The sequence below is a fragment of the Mizuhopecten yessoensis genome, unplaced genomic scaffold, assembly GCF_002113885.1.
Source record: "Mizuhopecten yessoensis strain PY_sf001 unplaced genomic scaffold, ASM211388v2 scaffold8195, whole genome shotgun sequence".
Taxonomy (NCBI): Eukaryota; Metazoa; Mollusca; class Bivalvia; order Pectinida; family Pectinidae; genus Mizuhopecten; species Mizuhopecten yessoensis.
The window spans coordinates 1,257,941-1,275,256 of record NW_018407426.1 but is presented as its reverse complement, the minus strand read 5'-3'; the positions used below and the strand labels follow the sequence as shown (position 1 = coordinate 1,275,256).

At 40.3% G+C, this 17,316-nt stretch overlaps 2 protein-coding genes across 2 annotated transcripts; one reads left to right on the top strand and one right to left on the bottom strand.

Annotated features, from left to right (window-relative positions):
• Window positions 1–5,709: 5,709 nt before the first annotated feature.
• On the bottom strand, window positions 5,710–6,258 carry LOC110455336. The gene has a single exon (XM_021505417.1). It carries the CDS (start codon window positions 6,256–6,258, stop codon window positions 5,710–5,712), a length of 549 nt encoding a protein of 182 aa, XP_021361092.1.
• Window positions 6,259–11,453: 5,195 nt separating this feature from the next.
• Window positions 11,454–16,958, top strand: LOC110455335 (rootletin-like). The gene is made up of 7 exons (XM_021505416.1): window positions 11,454–11,577; window positions 11,923–12,108; window positions 12,530–12,774; window positions 13,152–13,584; window positions 13,949–14,175; window positions 15,257–15,550; window positions 16,938–16,958. Exons 1-7 carry the CDS (start codon window positions 11,454–11,456, stop codon window positions 16,956–16,958), a joined length of 1,530 nt encoding a protein of 509 aa, XP_021361091.1.
• Window positions 16,959–17,316: the final 358 nt, after the last annotated feature.

Here is a 17,316-nt window from a genome sequence, read left to right as displayed (position 1 = left end):
GGTTACATCGCCGAACATTTAAGTGATGACGGAGACTATGAGGTGTGGCTTTACCAGCACTCCCCAGACCTTCTCCGATGTCAAATACATTCTCGACACAAAAGCCAAACGAAATATAACGTTTGGATACGGTTCACCGTTTCACCCGATGTTGAGGCCCCAATAAAGGACTACTACTGCCAGTGCCCAGTTGGAGAGAGAACGATGGGAATGTGTGCGCACATCTCCAGTATCTTGTACTACCTTGGGTATTACAGGACGCTGGAAAACCCTCGACCATTACAACCACAGGTAAAGAAATTCCGACAAAACTTGAAATAGTTTTCCATGCGGCAACGGAGTGCATATGTCGAAAGTATGTTTGGGGCTCGATATGAAAGATCCCCGTTACCATGTGACTAACCAAACTTATAAATATAGGTATTATACAATCGCCCGTAGCTATGAACACTCCCGTAAATGCGAAAACCAACCAAAATCATAAGGAACACGTTTTGTTTGTTGTTCTGTCTATTTGTCAGCCAATGTCTTCAACCACGGGGACTTGTGAAGTAGCCATCTTGGATTTTTTTTATGAAAAAGTGTTTCTCTCACTTTTTTTCATATCTGTGTACATATTCTCAACATACCGAGCAAATACTCTCGTTTTTTTGTTAATTATCTAAAGAAAGTCGAAAATCGGCAATTCAACCATAGGCTAATTCAACCCAACATTTGAAAATGTTCCACCACTTACATTTTGATGATTTTTCCTCTCATCAATAGCATATTACGTACTGTTTAATAGGATAAAAATTGGTTTGCATCCAACGCCCATAAAAGGGTGTATTCTCTAAAAAACACAGTTTTTGTGTCTAAAATGTTATCATCGAAAATGGCATTTTTGAGATTGTTTCTTCCATAAAACAGCCAAATGGCGCGATGGAAACATGATTTTTTGTCACAATCATGCCATGAATGTATTCTTTACGGTGACCATCATTTGATTAGATTTTCATTAATATTTTACATAACATGCACATTTTATCAACACTTAGACAGCTTCTGAAAGGTACAACTTTGAGGAGCCATAAAAAACAAACCAAGTGACCTAAATCTTTATACTTTATAGATTTGTGACCACAACGGCATGGGCAATGCACCACCAACAGGAAATTTGAATCAGAGAAGGGGCCGTTTTGGAAACCGGCCCTTTGTTCAAAGGCTTCTAGACAGCTTAATGTTCTTAAAAGAATTGGAGGGTTTTTTTTAACAAAACAAGGTAGGAGAGTCATATACAATTCTTTTATTATATCTAGTTTTCATTTCTGCCCACTGGTTTGGCATTTTACTAGCTTGAAATGTGTGAGAAAGATGGAAAAGATTCAGGAGCGTGCACTGAGATTCGTGGAGAGTGATTATGATTTAGTCAGCTTTTAAAATCTGCTAATAGTACTCTTTTACATGTTAAGAGGCTAAAAGATATGGGCTGTGAATTTTTTAAAATACTACACAAGATTTCTCCTAATTATATACGTGATTTAGTAAAACCAAGGGAATCTGCTTATGATCTCAGAAATGACTTCACAGTCAGCATCCCATCTGTAAAAACTACAAGGTAAGGGCAGAAATCCTTCTCGTTTGAGGCGGCCCGGGTGTGTAACAGTCTTCCAAATGAATCGCGGAGATGTGAATACTTCCCAGAATTCCGGAGGTTGGTCCGGACCTGGGATGGTCCCATCTGTACATGTTCCATCTGTACAAAGATGAAGGATAGATTTTTGGTTCTAGGTTGTGTTTTTTTTTGTTCTTATTGCTCCAGAAATAGTTGTCATGCACAAGTTTTAGTTCTTATAGTGATGCTTTACTTTCTTTTGTGTAATTTTTCTTTTATGCTGTAAATTCCTAAATATTGTTTCATAAATGTATGCATTGTTGTTTTAGGTTATGCTATATTAGCATGTATTCTGTCAATTTTTAGTTTTTGCCATATTGGCATATATGTACATTAGACTGAAACGTCTCTTAAAATAATTTACATGCTGCATGACCTTTATGTTCGCATGACCTTTAATTACCGTGTTATTTTACCTTTTATTCAACCATCTGTGATGCATGCTACCTTTGTGATATTTTATTGTTTCTATTAATTATGATTGTTAAAATAGTCGTAAGAATAGCTCTTCTGAGCTAAAGTTGCATTGTTACAAACAAGACTCTAAATAAAAATTCTTGTATCTTGTATCACTCCCGTGCCTTGGTAGTTTTTCTCCTGTCATTCCTCTCCTTCGTGTAATACTTTGATCACCTTGCCATCTAGGTTGAGGGACGCTAGCATAGAAAACACTTGCCAATACATTGGTGAAAACAAGAAAATGGAAAAAAAACCAGTAGTTTATACAAGTTTGATAAGTAGACTGGACACAACCCTCCACTTAGTCCCGACATTAGATATATGAAAACGCTTACTTGCAGGTACACATTAATGATATATATTTCACATTTGAATACTACATAATGTATACACTAAATACTGATTTCATTACCACATACAATGTATACACATACAGATCTATAATTATTAAGTGAATATATTGCAAATATACACACATACACGCACCACACCCTCTTACATGTAACTCCACAATCACACACACCGTCACACATACACTGCCATATATAACGTTCATACCAACCATATACACACATACACAAATGTACAAGTGCCAAGAAGTATACATACATGTCTATAACAGGACACACTCATTACGTGTAAACTTGTACATCACCCACATGTACCGTCCCATCATTAAGTTAATTTGATTAATTCACACTAAGCTCTCAGTAACTATATGCTCATCGCATATTGAACCCGCTCGATTTAAAACCCTTAAATTAAAAGAATAAAGACCCTACACTGCATACTCGAGTATGTGGTAAAATTGTATGTCATATGTTGTAATTTTTTTTATTTTTTTATTTTTTTACGGATAACCCGGCAATAAATAGACAGATATACCATAGAAGTTATATCAAAATTCAAATTCACATGCACGTACATGTGTGTATATGTACACACATGCATTGCTCACATACCCGAACCATTATATGTGGAAATGGCCAAAATATCAACCATTATATGATTGAACCTGGCAGGTACATTTCAATCATATACACAAAACTAAGAAGGACCTTACACAGCAAACTCTGGAATAAAGTAAAATTGTACGACAATGTGTTGTAATGGTTTTTGTCTACGAATAACCTACCTTGCAATATATAAACAGATCAACAACGCAGAAGTAACATTTGAATTCAAAGTTATAAGCACGCACGTGTGTGTATATGAACATACAGCACATATATATATACATTGTATGTACATGACTCATGCCTCGACATATTGATACAGAGGTACAGATTATATTATAATTCGAATTCACACGCACGCACAAGTGTACATGTATATGACTCTTGTCTGGAGTGTACAATGGTACAAGGTGTATAGTATGCTATATCCCGTTTACCCATGGCAGCAGACGGTCAGAACAAGATAACTAGATAGATATATACATATTGATACAATATGTCAATGGTTGTTTAGAGCTTGTTTACTAAATTATCGATTGTACTTATAGATACATAGCGAGATACAAATCAAAATACATGTACTATCAAAGGACCATTTCAAGTGCGAACGGGTACTTCATGTTTTAAATCAACTTCAATTTCTCACTTCAAAAGAAAAAGTATAAACAAGTGCTATAGTGTCTCTTTACTCACATATGGACAGTTTCGATTCAACACAGGTAGCAGTACAGGTAAAGGTCACGCACTACATGTGTGTGCTGGCCGGTGCACTCACGGATGGTGGTTTACCGTTACTCGATTGGCTCGAGCCAACACTCTGGAACGATGGTTCAAGGGACTGATCCAGAGCCTGTGATGGCTGGGAAGAGGAAGAACGTTGGGATGCCTGTGCTGAATGTAGTAGGTGATGTTTTAACTGTGAAGATGTGGACGGGTCCAGTGGTTGGGATGCCTAGGAGGACGACTTAGATGAAGGGCAGGACAGATGGGGATGCTGAGTTTGGGCGTTGATGTCAGTAAGTCGATCTACACAGGTGACCAGGTGTTCCGGAAGGGTAAGCGTCTTCTGCTTCATGCACGACACCCGCAGTCAAATCCGAGAAATAACACGTCCTCCAATCGATAACTCGGGTATAGTGACAACAAAACCACAAGGCTCACCAATGAGCATACTTAATAAAATATTGGTCTTCACACAAAGAAATAACAGATTTCCCTATGTGATAACGATGGCTTCCATAAAACGTGTCTATAGTCTGTATCAGCCTGCTTCTTTGGAAACTTTGTGTTGTAAGTTCAACCAATGGAAGTTTTAACAAGGCTTCGGTACCCTGTTAAGACTGTGAAACTGCAGGGAAACCTGTTTCAGTATAGAGCATGAGGCAACCGATGTGTTGTCTCTTGTAGAATCGCAGAATCGTCCTAAAACCTTAGCTGTTGGTTGCCTATCGTCAGTGATTGGTTTAGTTTAGTATTGTTTAACGTCCTTTCAACAGCTATGCATCGTCAGTGAACATTGTTGTCATCTAATCTTAACGGTTGTTTGGCCACATCTGCTATCACAAGGAGACAAACACGAACATATCGCAGCCTCCCAAAATACACACACATACACTACACGCATGCATCTTGCACCCAAGGGGAGGCCGTCCTTAAATGACCTTAGCTGTTAATAGGACGTTAAACAAAATCAAACAAACAAACAAACAAATGGCCACATCTGATAAGTGGACATCGCCGTCACGTAACCTTATACCCTGTTGTGTAGTCTCGCTTTCTGTGGACATCGCTGTTATTATCTTAGCTGCTGTGACGTCCATGTCGTCATGGATCATTGTCGTCATGTGATTCAAGTTGTCGTGTGACCCCATCATTGGTGGACATCGCGTCATATAACCTTAGCATTTTCTGGCCCGATCATTAGTGGACATTTAAAATCACGTGACCTTAACGTCGTCTGGCCAAGTCATTAGTGGATATCCCCGTCATGTATCTTTTCCGCAACGAGAAGTCAAGTCTGAAGACAGTTAGGAATTTTATTAGTAAAAGACTGAAAATAACAGTAAAATAACAATTACAAACTGGCATAATTATATAAAAACACAACTATTCACTTGGCTTGTTAGATAAATGAGATATTCCATATAGGGTTACAACATCCATCTTAAATCATGACTAGAAAGAATAGACAACTATTGCTGAAAAAGTATTTAGACTAGAATGCCTCGTGGCGGGGAACACGTGGTCTGAACGACTTGACAATAAAAATGAAAAAACACTTATTATGACTAGAAATTTCTTAGATAGCAGTATCGACATTAACATCAAGTATCTAGAACACTGTTTGATTATCCAAATACATCTGAATCATTACAAAACTTACATTATGGCGTAACCATAGTTTGTGAGGCGAATACCCGTGTGTTTGCTTTTTCTGCTTGAGTCTAAATCTACCAAAATCACAGGAGAGTTCCAATATTGAAGTCAGATGTCCTACTAAACACATACCTAACACCGACAATCACTATAAAGAACTTGTTGAATGACAGTACACTCCCCGCCTGATATTTGTAAATATCAGTATCCATCATTCCAAAAGTCTGTGTCCAATCAGGACCAATGTTATAAGGTAACCGAGTCTCACTGGATTAACGGAATTGTCTCAATAATGGGACGTATGTAGGTTGCGGTTTTGTCGCCTCGAACGACCTTGACTTCTGCCTTTCTGACAAGACCATCATCACTAGGGAAGACGCGAAGAATGACCCCAAGTGGCCAATCATTCCGTGGTACGTTCCTGTCCTTCAATAGAACGACATAGCCTGTCTTGACGTTGTCACATTCCTGATGCCACTTACGACGCGTCTGAAGGGTAGACAGATAGTCCTTTCTCCAGCGATTCCAGAACCTTTCTGCCATGACTTGTACATGCCTCCATGATGTTCGGTACATATCCTTCACGTCAAGATGATCATAGAACGCCGCAGGACTTCCTGTCGTTTGCGTAAGAAGTATAGCAGGAGTGAGTACGAATGGGTCATCTGCATCAGTGGAAACGGGCACAAGGGGCCGGGCATTGATAATTGCACATACCTCAGCCATGAGGGTCCCGAACACTTCATGAGTCAACTTCCTATTTGCGTTTTCCTGAAACAAGGAGTCGAGAATGCGTCTGGCAATACCGCTCATCCTTTCCCGAAGTGAGATGCATGAGGAGGGTTAAATTTCCATACCGTGCCTGAGTTGTAGAGAAACTGAGTCATCGCATCATCTTCCACGTTGATCGCATCAACTTGAAGGTCCTTGGTTGCACCCACGAAATTACTGCCGCAGTCGGACCGAAACTCCTGTACCTTGCCTCGCATTGCATAGAATCTACGCACAGCATTTATGAAAGACGATGGGCTCATTTCCTCCACTATTTCAATGTGAACTGCCCTGATCGTCAAGCAAGTGAATAGGACTGCCCAGCGCTTCCCCGAGGAAGCTCCTCCTCGAGTACGTCGAACTGTTATTTTCCACGGCCGAAGACGTCGACTCCCACGAAGGTAAATGGGAGACTAGGAGTAAGACGATCCACCGGGAGGTCAGCCATTTTTTGTTGACTCGGTGTCCCGCGTAATCTTCGACACTTCACGCACTTGTGTAGAATAGAGGATATCAAGCATTTGCCACCAGTTATCCAGAATCCAGCGCTCCTGACTGATCCTTCCGCGAGATGTCTACCTTGATGTTGGATGGACTCATGATAGTGTCGGATTAGCAAAGTAGATAGATGGTGACGTCCAGGAATCAAGATGGGGTTCTTCTCCCATTTAGAAAGTTCAGATCTCTTCAATCTTCCCCCAACCCTCAGAATGACTTCATCATCTAAAATGGGTGAAAGGTTCAGTAGGGAGCTACTGCGTGGGAGGGACTTTCCTTCCTTCAAAACTTTCATATCCTCCTCATTAAACTCTAGTTGGACATCCCTGACTATGAAGCGTTCTGCGTTTCTGTAAGACTACTGTCCTGTGTTTAGAACACGTATGCCACCCTTGACAATCCAGCTTTGTAGAACAACTGCGAGCAATGTGTTGTAGTTTGGCGATGGCTTCCACTAGGGTTTTCCATTTCGAATATCGCTCAAATCTTTGGGTACCAAGAAGGCTTGAAGTTGTTACCTTCGCACTGGTTTTCAGACTTGTAGCTTGTAGCCGGACTTCTTTATCATCTTCAGGATATTGTAATGCATATGATTGAGTAGTAATATTGCTTTTGTTCAATAAGAAGTCAGGACCTATGAGCCACTTGCTGTCTGCTAGGTCACCAGCCCGTACTGATCTTGTGGCTAGGTCTGCAGGGTTTTCTCCTGTTGGGACATATGACCACTGCTCTGGTTTCGAAGTATATCGAATCCTAGCCACTCTGTTCGAGACGTAGTTGTAGAACCGGCGCTCATGGTTATGAATGTAGCCGAGCACTACCTTGCTATCGGAGTAGAAGTAGAAAGACTCCACTGGGATGTGTAAATGTTCAGCTACAGAATCTGCCAATTCTATAGCTAGAACTGCCCCGCAAAGTTCCAGCCTAGGTTTTGTGTGTCCGTGGCTGAGGGCCACCTTGGCTTTTCCCAGCACAAATCCAATATTTTCTCGACCATGTAACCTTGACCGGATATAGGCAACGGCACCGATGGCTTTTTCGGAAGCATCTGAGAATATGTGAATTGTCTTGTCGTTGCAGCCAAAAAAAGGATGTAGGAAGGTATGCACGTGGAACACAGACATTCTCCAGTGATATCAGCGAGTTTCGCCACTCGCACCATGAAGTGTAGAGATCAGGGGGTAAAGGGTCATCCCAGTCTCTGGATCCCTTTAGAAGTTCGCGCAAAAGGAGTTTGCCTTCTATGACTACCGGTGAAAGGAAACCAATGGGATCATAGATGCTGTTGATCACAGATAGTACACCACGCCTGGTGTAGGGTTTGTTGTCTTCTGAAGATACTTGAAACAAAAATGCGTCCAAGTTCAGACTCCAGCTAATGCCTAAACTTTGCTGTATTGGAAGCGGATCAACGCCGATTGTCAGGTTTCCTAAACCGTTGGCTAAATCCTCCTGGGGGAAGGCATTCATGACTTCCTCACTGTTTGATGCTACTTTATCTAGGCGCAAGTTTCCTCCCTGTGAGAGTGCTAGTTGTGTACGTTTCATAAGACTGATAGCTTGCGTTTCAGTGGACATCGATGCCAGCCCGTCGTCAACACAAAAGTCTCTATTTACAAACTCGACAATGTCGGAGTCTGTGTCACCTGATACCGTCTTTCTTAAGCCAAAGGTGGCCACCGCAGGAGATGGTCGGTTGCCAAACACGTGTACCCGCATCCGATACTCTACTAGTTCATTGTTCATGTCGTTGTCGCGATACCAGAGAAACCTTAGAAAGTTTCGATGTTCCTTGATGACACGGAAAGCATAAAACATCTTTTCAATGTCTCCTACTAACGCGATAGCTTCACGTCTGAAGCGCATTAGAACACCAAGCAAGCTGTTAGCAAGATCTGGTCCGGGCAACAGAACATCGTTAAGGGAGGTACCGTCATATTTTGCCGAAGAGTCAAAAACAGCCTTGATCTTGTCAGGCATGCGAGGGTGGTATACCCTAAAGATTGGCAGGTACCAACACTCTTCTCCTTCCTGTAGAGTAGGGGCTAGCTCTGCATGCTTATTTACCAGAACATGCTCCATAAAGTCCATGAAATGTTTCTGTTTAACTTGGNCCATTAGTGTTAAAAAATGAGTGTCCTCAATTGACAATCCTAGCTTTTCATCATCTTTGGTTCGCTCGAATACAGTCGAACCAAAAGTGTCGTCAACTTTAGACGGTAGGCCTGTTGTGGGAATGAAGCGTCCTGTAGTATCACGCACTTAGTCGTTATTGCATGGGGGATTCCTTACGTCCGGGACGTGCGCCCTGTGTTTCGATAAGATCAAAGAACTCCGGGCGACCCAAAGACCTGTTGCTTTGATCATCAATCATAGCGTATAGTGTTACAGCACACTCAGGTTTGCCTTGAGGGTATACTTTGACAAGACTTTCCCTCAAAACCATCTCCACATATTTGGGTGCACGCCGAGGTGATGCCTATGGTTTGGGTAGTTTCAGAATACCCATGTTTCTGCTCCCTGCCATTGCTTTTCTGCTCCCCGCCGTGACTTGTCCCATGAAGCGCTGTCGGGTGTGTTTCACTGTTACACTCTGTGCAAGTAACAGGAGTTACACAATCTCGATATCTGTGAGAGGAAGACTCACAACAACGGAAACAAATCTTGTTTTCTCCTACAAAGGTTTTTCTTTCTTCAAAGGGTTTAGCCCTGAAGGTCCTACGCTTATTTAATGAATGTTCTGTTTTGTGTAGGGGGCAGTGCTTTTTCTCAGGATTCTCTTTGTGAGATTTTTGAGGATTGTTCTTCGAAACGCTGACACTGTCTCTAGTTTCAGTTTTTCGAGTTGTAACCATGTTTCTCCCAATATATACGTTTGGGGGCGATCTTTCTTCAGCGGACAGGTGGCGGTGGCGACATCATACATAAATCTGGGGTTGTTTCTTGTTCTGCTTTGTTCTCGTAGGAACTCAGCAAATTGATGGAAGGGTGGGTATGGCACATTATGTGTGTTGTTATACCTCACTGCACGTGTCGTCCAACTTTCTTGTAGACTATGTGGTAGTTTACTGACGATGGAGGAGACTCCGCCTGAAGAATCGTAGTAAGAAAGGAGAGAATTGTACTTCTCATCCTCCTTGATAGCTTCTATCTTGGACACAATGTCTGATAAATCGTAGTTTCTTTGTGTCTTTGGTTCCTAACTTAGGAAAATGTTCCAACCACTGCTTCAGTGAAAACTCTATCATTTCTGGACTGCCATATCTCTCCTCAAGACGTTCCCAGATTCTTTTTAGTCCTCTCTCAGGATAACTGCTGTTTGCAGAAGAAATATTTTGAACTTGTTTCTGCGAATCTGGACCAGACCATTTTATTAGAAGGTCTATTTCCGCGCGCGGAGTCACTCCAAGATCTTGCATGATAGCAGAGAAGCTTGCTTTCCAAGCCCTGTAGGTCTCTGGTTGATCATTGAAACTGGAGAGTCTGTTGAGGAGTAAGTCTTTCTTAAGAAGAAACCTGGTTATCTCGGATGATACTTCGTGGCCTTTTTGAATTTCAGTAGGTTGAATCGGAGATTGATATGCGACATAATTAGGGTTGTCGAAAAATGGTAACGCATTAGGATTCAACGAAGAGTTATCAGGCATCGGGTTATCTGGTGTGTGCGGAGTTGTGCAACACAGCTCTCCATGTTTCGCGTCAATAGACGTATGACGTATAAATGGTATCTCATTTGTGACGTCAACAAAGTCATTGGTTCTTTTCATAGAACATTCCTCTGGCAAAGAACCAAGCTGGCTTTCTAAATCAGCTGCTTTAAGAGCAGACACTTCTGCTTCAGCTACTGCAGCTTCTTTCTTTTCTGTGAGAAGGGAGAGTTCAGCTTTGATTTCAGCTTTATGTCTATCAGCACTGGCCTTATTAAGCTGTTCCTTTTCTTGCAAATATGCTTCATGTTTACGGAGCTCCAGTTCCTGTTCTGCGAAACGTAGGCTTATCCTGGCTCCTTCCGCTTTAGCCTGTTTTCTTGTTATATGCGAACTTAAAGATGACGATGAATGCCTGGACCCTGAATCTGACTTTGATGAGCGAGACCTGGTACTGCGGGACCGATATGTCTGGACTTCCATAGTATGATGGATAAGAATGTTCAGTAAATATAATTTACCTTTAACAATATTGTCCCGAGATCCGATGAGCTCTGAATGCCTGTGATACTCCCTTATGCTGTCCGCAGTACGTGTATCTGTAAGAAAACTTGTGTATTGGGCGGATAGTTCTTTGTATTGTTGAAAATGGAGGCTCAATACCTTTAAAAAACCTCTCAAAATATCAGGGTTCTTCTCAAGGGTTGAAACATTTTCTGTATCACTGATAATATCCTGCCACTTAGCCTCGAGTCGAGTAGTGTGATTGACACATACTTGCTCATACTCCTCTTGTGCATTAGGGGTGAGGTTCCTTATTCTTTTCTCGGTGATATTGAGGCTTTCTTGGTCTGTTTCGATGTTTACCTTACCAAAGTCTGCCATACTGCAGGGTTGTGGTGTTAGGTATGAAGATGGAGGATGTCCTCTGCATACAGACTAGCCAATTTTTTTACTTTTCCACAACGAGAAGTCAGGTCTGATGACAGTTGGGAATTTTATTAGTAAAAGACTGAAAATAACAATAAAATAACAATTAAAAACTGGCATAATTATATAAAAACACAACTATTCACTTGGCTTGTTAGATAAATGAGATATCGCCAGAGAGAGGCTGCCCAGAGTGAGGTTGCTGAGCTGGAGACACAGCTCAAACTGGTGGAAGAGAATCGTGACAACATCCGCAGGGACCTCATTGATGCTAAGATCAGAGAGGGTGAGAAACCATACCAGTTGGTTGTAATTTTGTAAAGGACAATAAAAAGGACACTTTAGATTAAAACTTCAGAATATATAAAATGATAGAATCACAAAAGATAAAAACAAAGTTGTGAAATTCAGTAGAGTGCCTGATCCTCAGATTGCTTTGTTTTTAGTTTTGTTTACAAACTATGACCTTATAATTTGACATTTCAGTATAAATGCTGACCTCATTTGACCTATGTAAACTTTGACCTTGATGTTACGTTTGTTGCGCAACTAGTATGTTGGTTTGACCTCTGTATACATCCTTTGACCTTAATGTATAACCTTTGACCTTGATCCGACCTACCTGTTACAGGTGATGAGATCAGGGAGCTGATGAGGAAGGACATGGTCGAGCTGAAGAGGAACATAAATGATGAAATCCGTGAGAAGGACACGGTTATCAAGACAGCAGAGGAACTCCGCTCCACCGTGAAGAAGAATGAATGTGACAAGATTGATCTGAACAGGTCTCTTTGTGACCACAGACAGAGGGGAGCAGGTATGCATGATCTCTGAACTTATCACTATTTATCATTTTCTGTTTTCTGTTTTTATTATCTGCTAACTTCAACACTTGTTAGAAATTTGTCAATGCTTACAGCAAATAAAATCTGAAAAGGAAGGCTGAATTTAACAAAGTTAAATATAAAGTGGGTATATAGGTTAAAGATGCAATGGGAACAACAAAGTGGGGCAAGAGTGTTGCAAAAATGTTCAAAAAATAAATCAAGTTTAGTCAAAATGCTTTTAAGGAAAACAGCTTTTGGAGGTAATATTGGAAAATTCAGGTATTCAATTTTGTAAAGAAAATTATAATTTTAATTTAAAAATTGAATTCATTACATGAAAGATAATTTGAATAATTGATGAGTAAAATGTTATTTAAGAACAGTGACCTAGCCATTTATGTTATGTTCTAGTGTTGGAGGAACAAAAGGCTGTTGTCCAAAAGGAGGCTGGTGACCTGCGCTGCAGTCTGCGCGAGGTTGAGCGTGCTCGTTTGGAGGCTCGCCGTGAGCTCCAGGATCTTCGTCGCCAGATCAAGCTGTTGGACGGAGAGAGAAACAAACTTGGTAACGAGGTGTCTGACCTCCAAGTCAGAGTTGCCTGTGATGAGGAGAAGGAAGAGGAGGCTCGCAGACACTCGTTTGACCTCAAACAGAAGGTAGGTGTAGCTTACAGAGATGGTAGATCAGTATCCGTTGTGTTAACAGGGAATATAATGAAACAAAATTGACCTGTCTATATTAACAACTCTTGTTGACTCGGGTGGTAGCATCATAGGTTCTTGATGTGGGGGGTATACAAAGTACCAAGAGAAGACCAATAAGTTTGTACTGATGGAAGAACAGTAAGTAGATAAGAAAGATGTGATATTTCTACAAAGGTCCCTTCTTAAAGAAAGTTGCATTTCAGAACATGTCAACCATTAGGGCTTGGAAATATAAAATATCAAATACAAATTTGTTGTTTTTTCATCTATGTTATAAATTAAAGTGTTGTAAAGAGACACTAACTCTGTATGCTCCTCTCTGTATTAAGGTTGTGGAGACAGAGGCCAGCAGGGAAGTTCTGCGTAAAGAATTCGCCAACCTCCAACGCAAGATGGGTGAGCTTGCTGACGAAACACACCTGAAGGAGAAGGACTACCAGATGGCTTTGGAGGACAGTCGCCGTTCTGAAAAGAAACTTGAGGACCGCTCACATAATCTGGAAATCAGCCTGGAGCAAACTGGCGCTGAAGCAGCTGAGCTGAAACTGAGGCTTAGCGGTGCTGAGGGTCGCGTCAACGCCCTTGAGGCAACCCTGGCCAGGCTGGAGGGAGCCAAGCGTGATGTTGAGTTCAAGCTTAGCAGCATTGTGTCCAGTCTGCGCAGGACAATTGGATTCCGTCAAGAGATGCCACGTGCAAGCAGCCCAACCAGGTCACGTACACCTAGCTCCCGCAGGTCCCGACCTAATTCACCAACCAAAGGTAATTTTGTACTACAAGCTTACTTCATAAAAAGTTTGACTTTGATGCATATGAGAGAGACAAAATTGTCATGGTACTGTTAAGTGGTAACCAATATGTGTGGTTAATTCACCTTATTTTTGTTTCATCTATTTTGATTTTATTTTTTAGCCGGTTTTAAAATTGTTAAGGTTTGATAAAGACAAGATGATGAAAAAACTAGAAAATAATTATTTTGATAATATTAACTTGGTAAAAAAAATACAAATAATTGTGAAAAGTTTTTTATTTGTGAAAACAATTTCACACAGCCCTATCGTGGTGTTCCTAATTGTACTTGCCTAGGTCTCTGATAGAATCTGATGTGTTGTCCTCTCTGTTACAGGTTTTGAGAGCACTTACTCCACCACCACAGAAGGACGTGGCAGTCCCATCCCCAGGACTGGATCCCCAGAGCGTATGGGTAGCCCGACCCGCCTTGGCCCCCGCGGAGCCTCACCCAGGAGGCTGGAGTACTCTCGTGAAGTGGCTCCACTTGACGTGGATCCTGAGGCAGTCAGGATGGCCCTTAGGGACTTTGTACAGCAGCTTGCCGGAGCCGAGCGAGAGAGGGTAAATAAATATTTTAGCTCACCTGCAAAGACGCTCGGATTGTTTCCAATATATGTAATTTGATCATATTAACTCCAGAAGATTTATGTACAATGATCTTGTTTTTAAACTGAAGTCTCTTTGATTGTATCAAGTATATGTGAGCTGGGAACCTTCTAAACAGCTCCCTGCATCGGATTATATTCATTGATAACCAGAAAACCTGTGATTATATCTTGTACTGTATACTGGAAATTTTGGCCGAAGTTTAATTTGACGGTAGTATTATGGTATGGCGTTGTCCGTCCGTCCACGCTCCAGACTGATCGACCTGACGACACGTCACCGTGCCGAGACTGAGATGGAAACCGAGAGACTGAGGTCAGCGCAGCAGCAGGCTGAGAGGATGCTGGAGGCCAGATAGCGTGCCCACTGACAGAAAGGGAAGGGACTGGAGGAGACTGTAAGTTCACATGTCAAAATATCAGTCCAGGATAATAAAACAATCTTCACTGATGTCTAAAATTTTATGTTGTCTTATTGTACAACTCCACAACAAACTGAAATAATATATTCATCGACATACACTTGTGGTAATATATACATGTAAATTATTTAATAAAACTTAAGTTAGACTTGACTTCATGAGAAATATTTGTTTTATGGATAAATAAAATTTAGACTTAGTTTGATTATTTAATTTGTTGAATTATTCCTGGGCAAGGTGAGTTTTTGATGAATGATTGATTCTAAACGAGTGGTTATAAAGATAACAAACGACTTTGAAAAATTAGTAACTCAGTTTGAAAAGTAAAGAGAAATTTGTCTGATGAAGGTGACGGAGTATAATAGCGTACTAATCATCAAAACGTCTCACATATTCCTTCTACAATCCATATTTACCAACTTGAAGAAAATGTTTAGAAAAGATAAAAATATTAATTTCAGAGTAGTATTATTCATTTGTTTAATCGTATCTTCTATGAAGGCAAATTTCCAGATGAATATATTTAAGCTAGTTTTATTGCTGATGAATAGTCTCTGTGTTGTTTGGAACACACTTTGCTATTTCCTGTAATTCTGATGCTGATTTTACTTATAGGTGTCTACCCTGAAGGACCAACTTTCTACCGAGATGCGTAAACGCCAGCAGTACATTTCGCGCAGCAGCCGTACCGGTGACGAAATCCGAGACATCAGAAACATTCTTGACGGCTCCCTGTCTGCCGTCACCCGTCACCCAGACCTTGACCCCCTGCTGTTGGAGACTGAGACTCGAAAGCTGGACGACTCCATGGACTTTCGATCTACGTCACCCTATCCCTCACGTCAGACCCTCCAGGCCGCTTTCGCTACGGCAACCAGACATGAAGGTTACTTTTCACAATTTAAGAATGTAAATGCAGGGGTACCTCAAGGATCTGTCCTCGGACCACTATTATTTCCTCTCTATATCAATGCTATCACTACTGTTTCCTCTAATATCAAACTTTTTGCTGATGAAACTTCTCTGTATGTAATTATAGATAATAACCCAGCACAGGCCGCACAATCTCTCAACACTGATCTTACTAACATAGGTGAATGGGCAACAACTTGGGACATTACATTCAATCCAAGTAAAACAAAATCACTCATATTTTCTAGAAAACAAGACACCCATCACATCCCATTATTTTTCCAAAATAGCCAAATCATAGACACATCATCACATCAACACTTAGGACTTACACTTCAAGATGATGCAACATGGAAACAGCACATACAGAATATATACAAAAAAGCTTACAATAGACTTAATATTCTTCGCCATGTCAAAACTAAAGTCAATAGAAAATTATTAATTAAAATATATATATTGGATTTATTAGGCCGATTTTGGAATATGCAGATATTATTTGGGATAATTGTACACAACAGGCAAAAGATGTTCTTGAATCTGTACAATTAGAAGAAGCTAGGATAATAACAGGTCTTCGTTCTGGGGTATCACATGACAAACTATACAATGAACTAGGTTGGGAAACACTATCTGTAAGACGAAATAAACACAAACATGTAATGATGTACAAAATTATGCATTGGCAGACACCTCAATACTTACAAAATGTTTTAAATCCCTTTATTAATAATCAAAATGATAACCCCTACCCTCTCAGACAAACTAGGCTTTTCAACCCACCGTTATGTAGAACTAATAACTATTTCGACAGTTTTTTCCCTCAAATGTGCCGCACAATTAACATTGCAAATTCTGATCTTCTTAATTCTCCCTCTCCTGCAGCATTAAAATTCATCTTTTATACTAATGATAACTCTGTTAGTACCATAGATTTTCCAGACGTTTTGACACTAAAGTTCCTTATTATAGTTGTTCTCAGTCATTTGAATAAATCATTGAAATAACTTGGTCTGCCATTCACATGTGTATGCTGTTTATGTCTTAAACGGTGACATTCATAAGTGTTCCTAAAATTACATATCGAACTGTTGCACTTAATGTACCTAAACATATATGAACACCTCAACCGACAACTTTGGAAAATAGGAGAAAAACAATTTTGTCGGTATTCTGTGATATTCCGGAGAAAATGTATCCACTTTTTTTAATAATACTCAACTTAGTACCACATACCATAGGCAACGAGAGGAACGTTACATTCTTCTCCCTGTTACTACTGCGCTATATGATTGTGATATTACGACCGTATATATTATTTAGTAACTTTGTTCAGTTCAGGATGCAGTCATACAAATGTAATTTCTTTGTTCATTCCTGACAGGAGAAGAATGGTGATTATTGATAGCAGCATAAACAACAGGCCAACCGAATACGTTGTTACATCTGAAGACATTATGGAAACTTTACGAAAAGGATTAAATGGCTACCATCTTCGAACAATATTGCACTTCAGTCCCCTCTATATATTATCAACATAACAAGAGGCAGTTAAACATCACATGCAATTCTAAATAGTACACTATGTAAATATACTATTGGATTCTGTTAAAAACTACGTCAAACTATGGGCAACACTTTAGGTCACGGGGGTTTAATATAACAATTTTATTTAAACATTTGTTAACTATTAACTCACTTTTCCTGGGATTTGTTATAACGTTTTTGCTGTATATATATATATATATTACTTAGATCCTCTG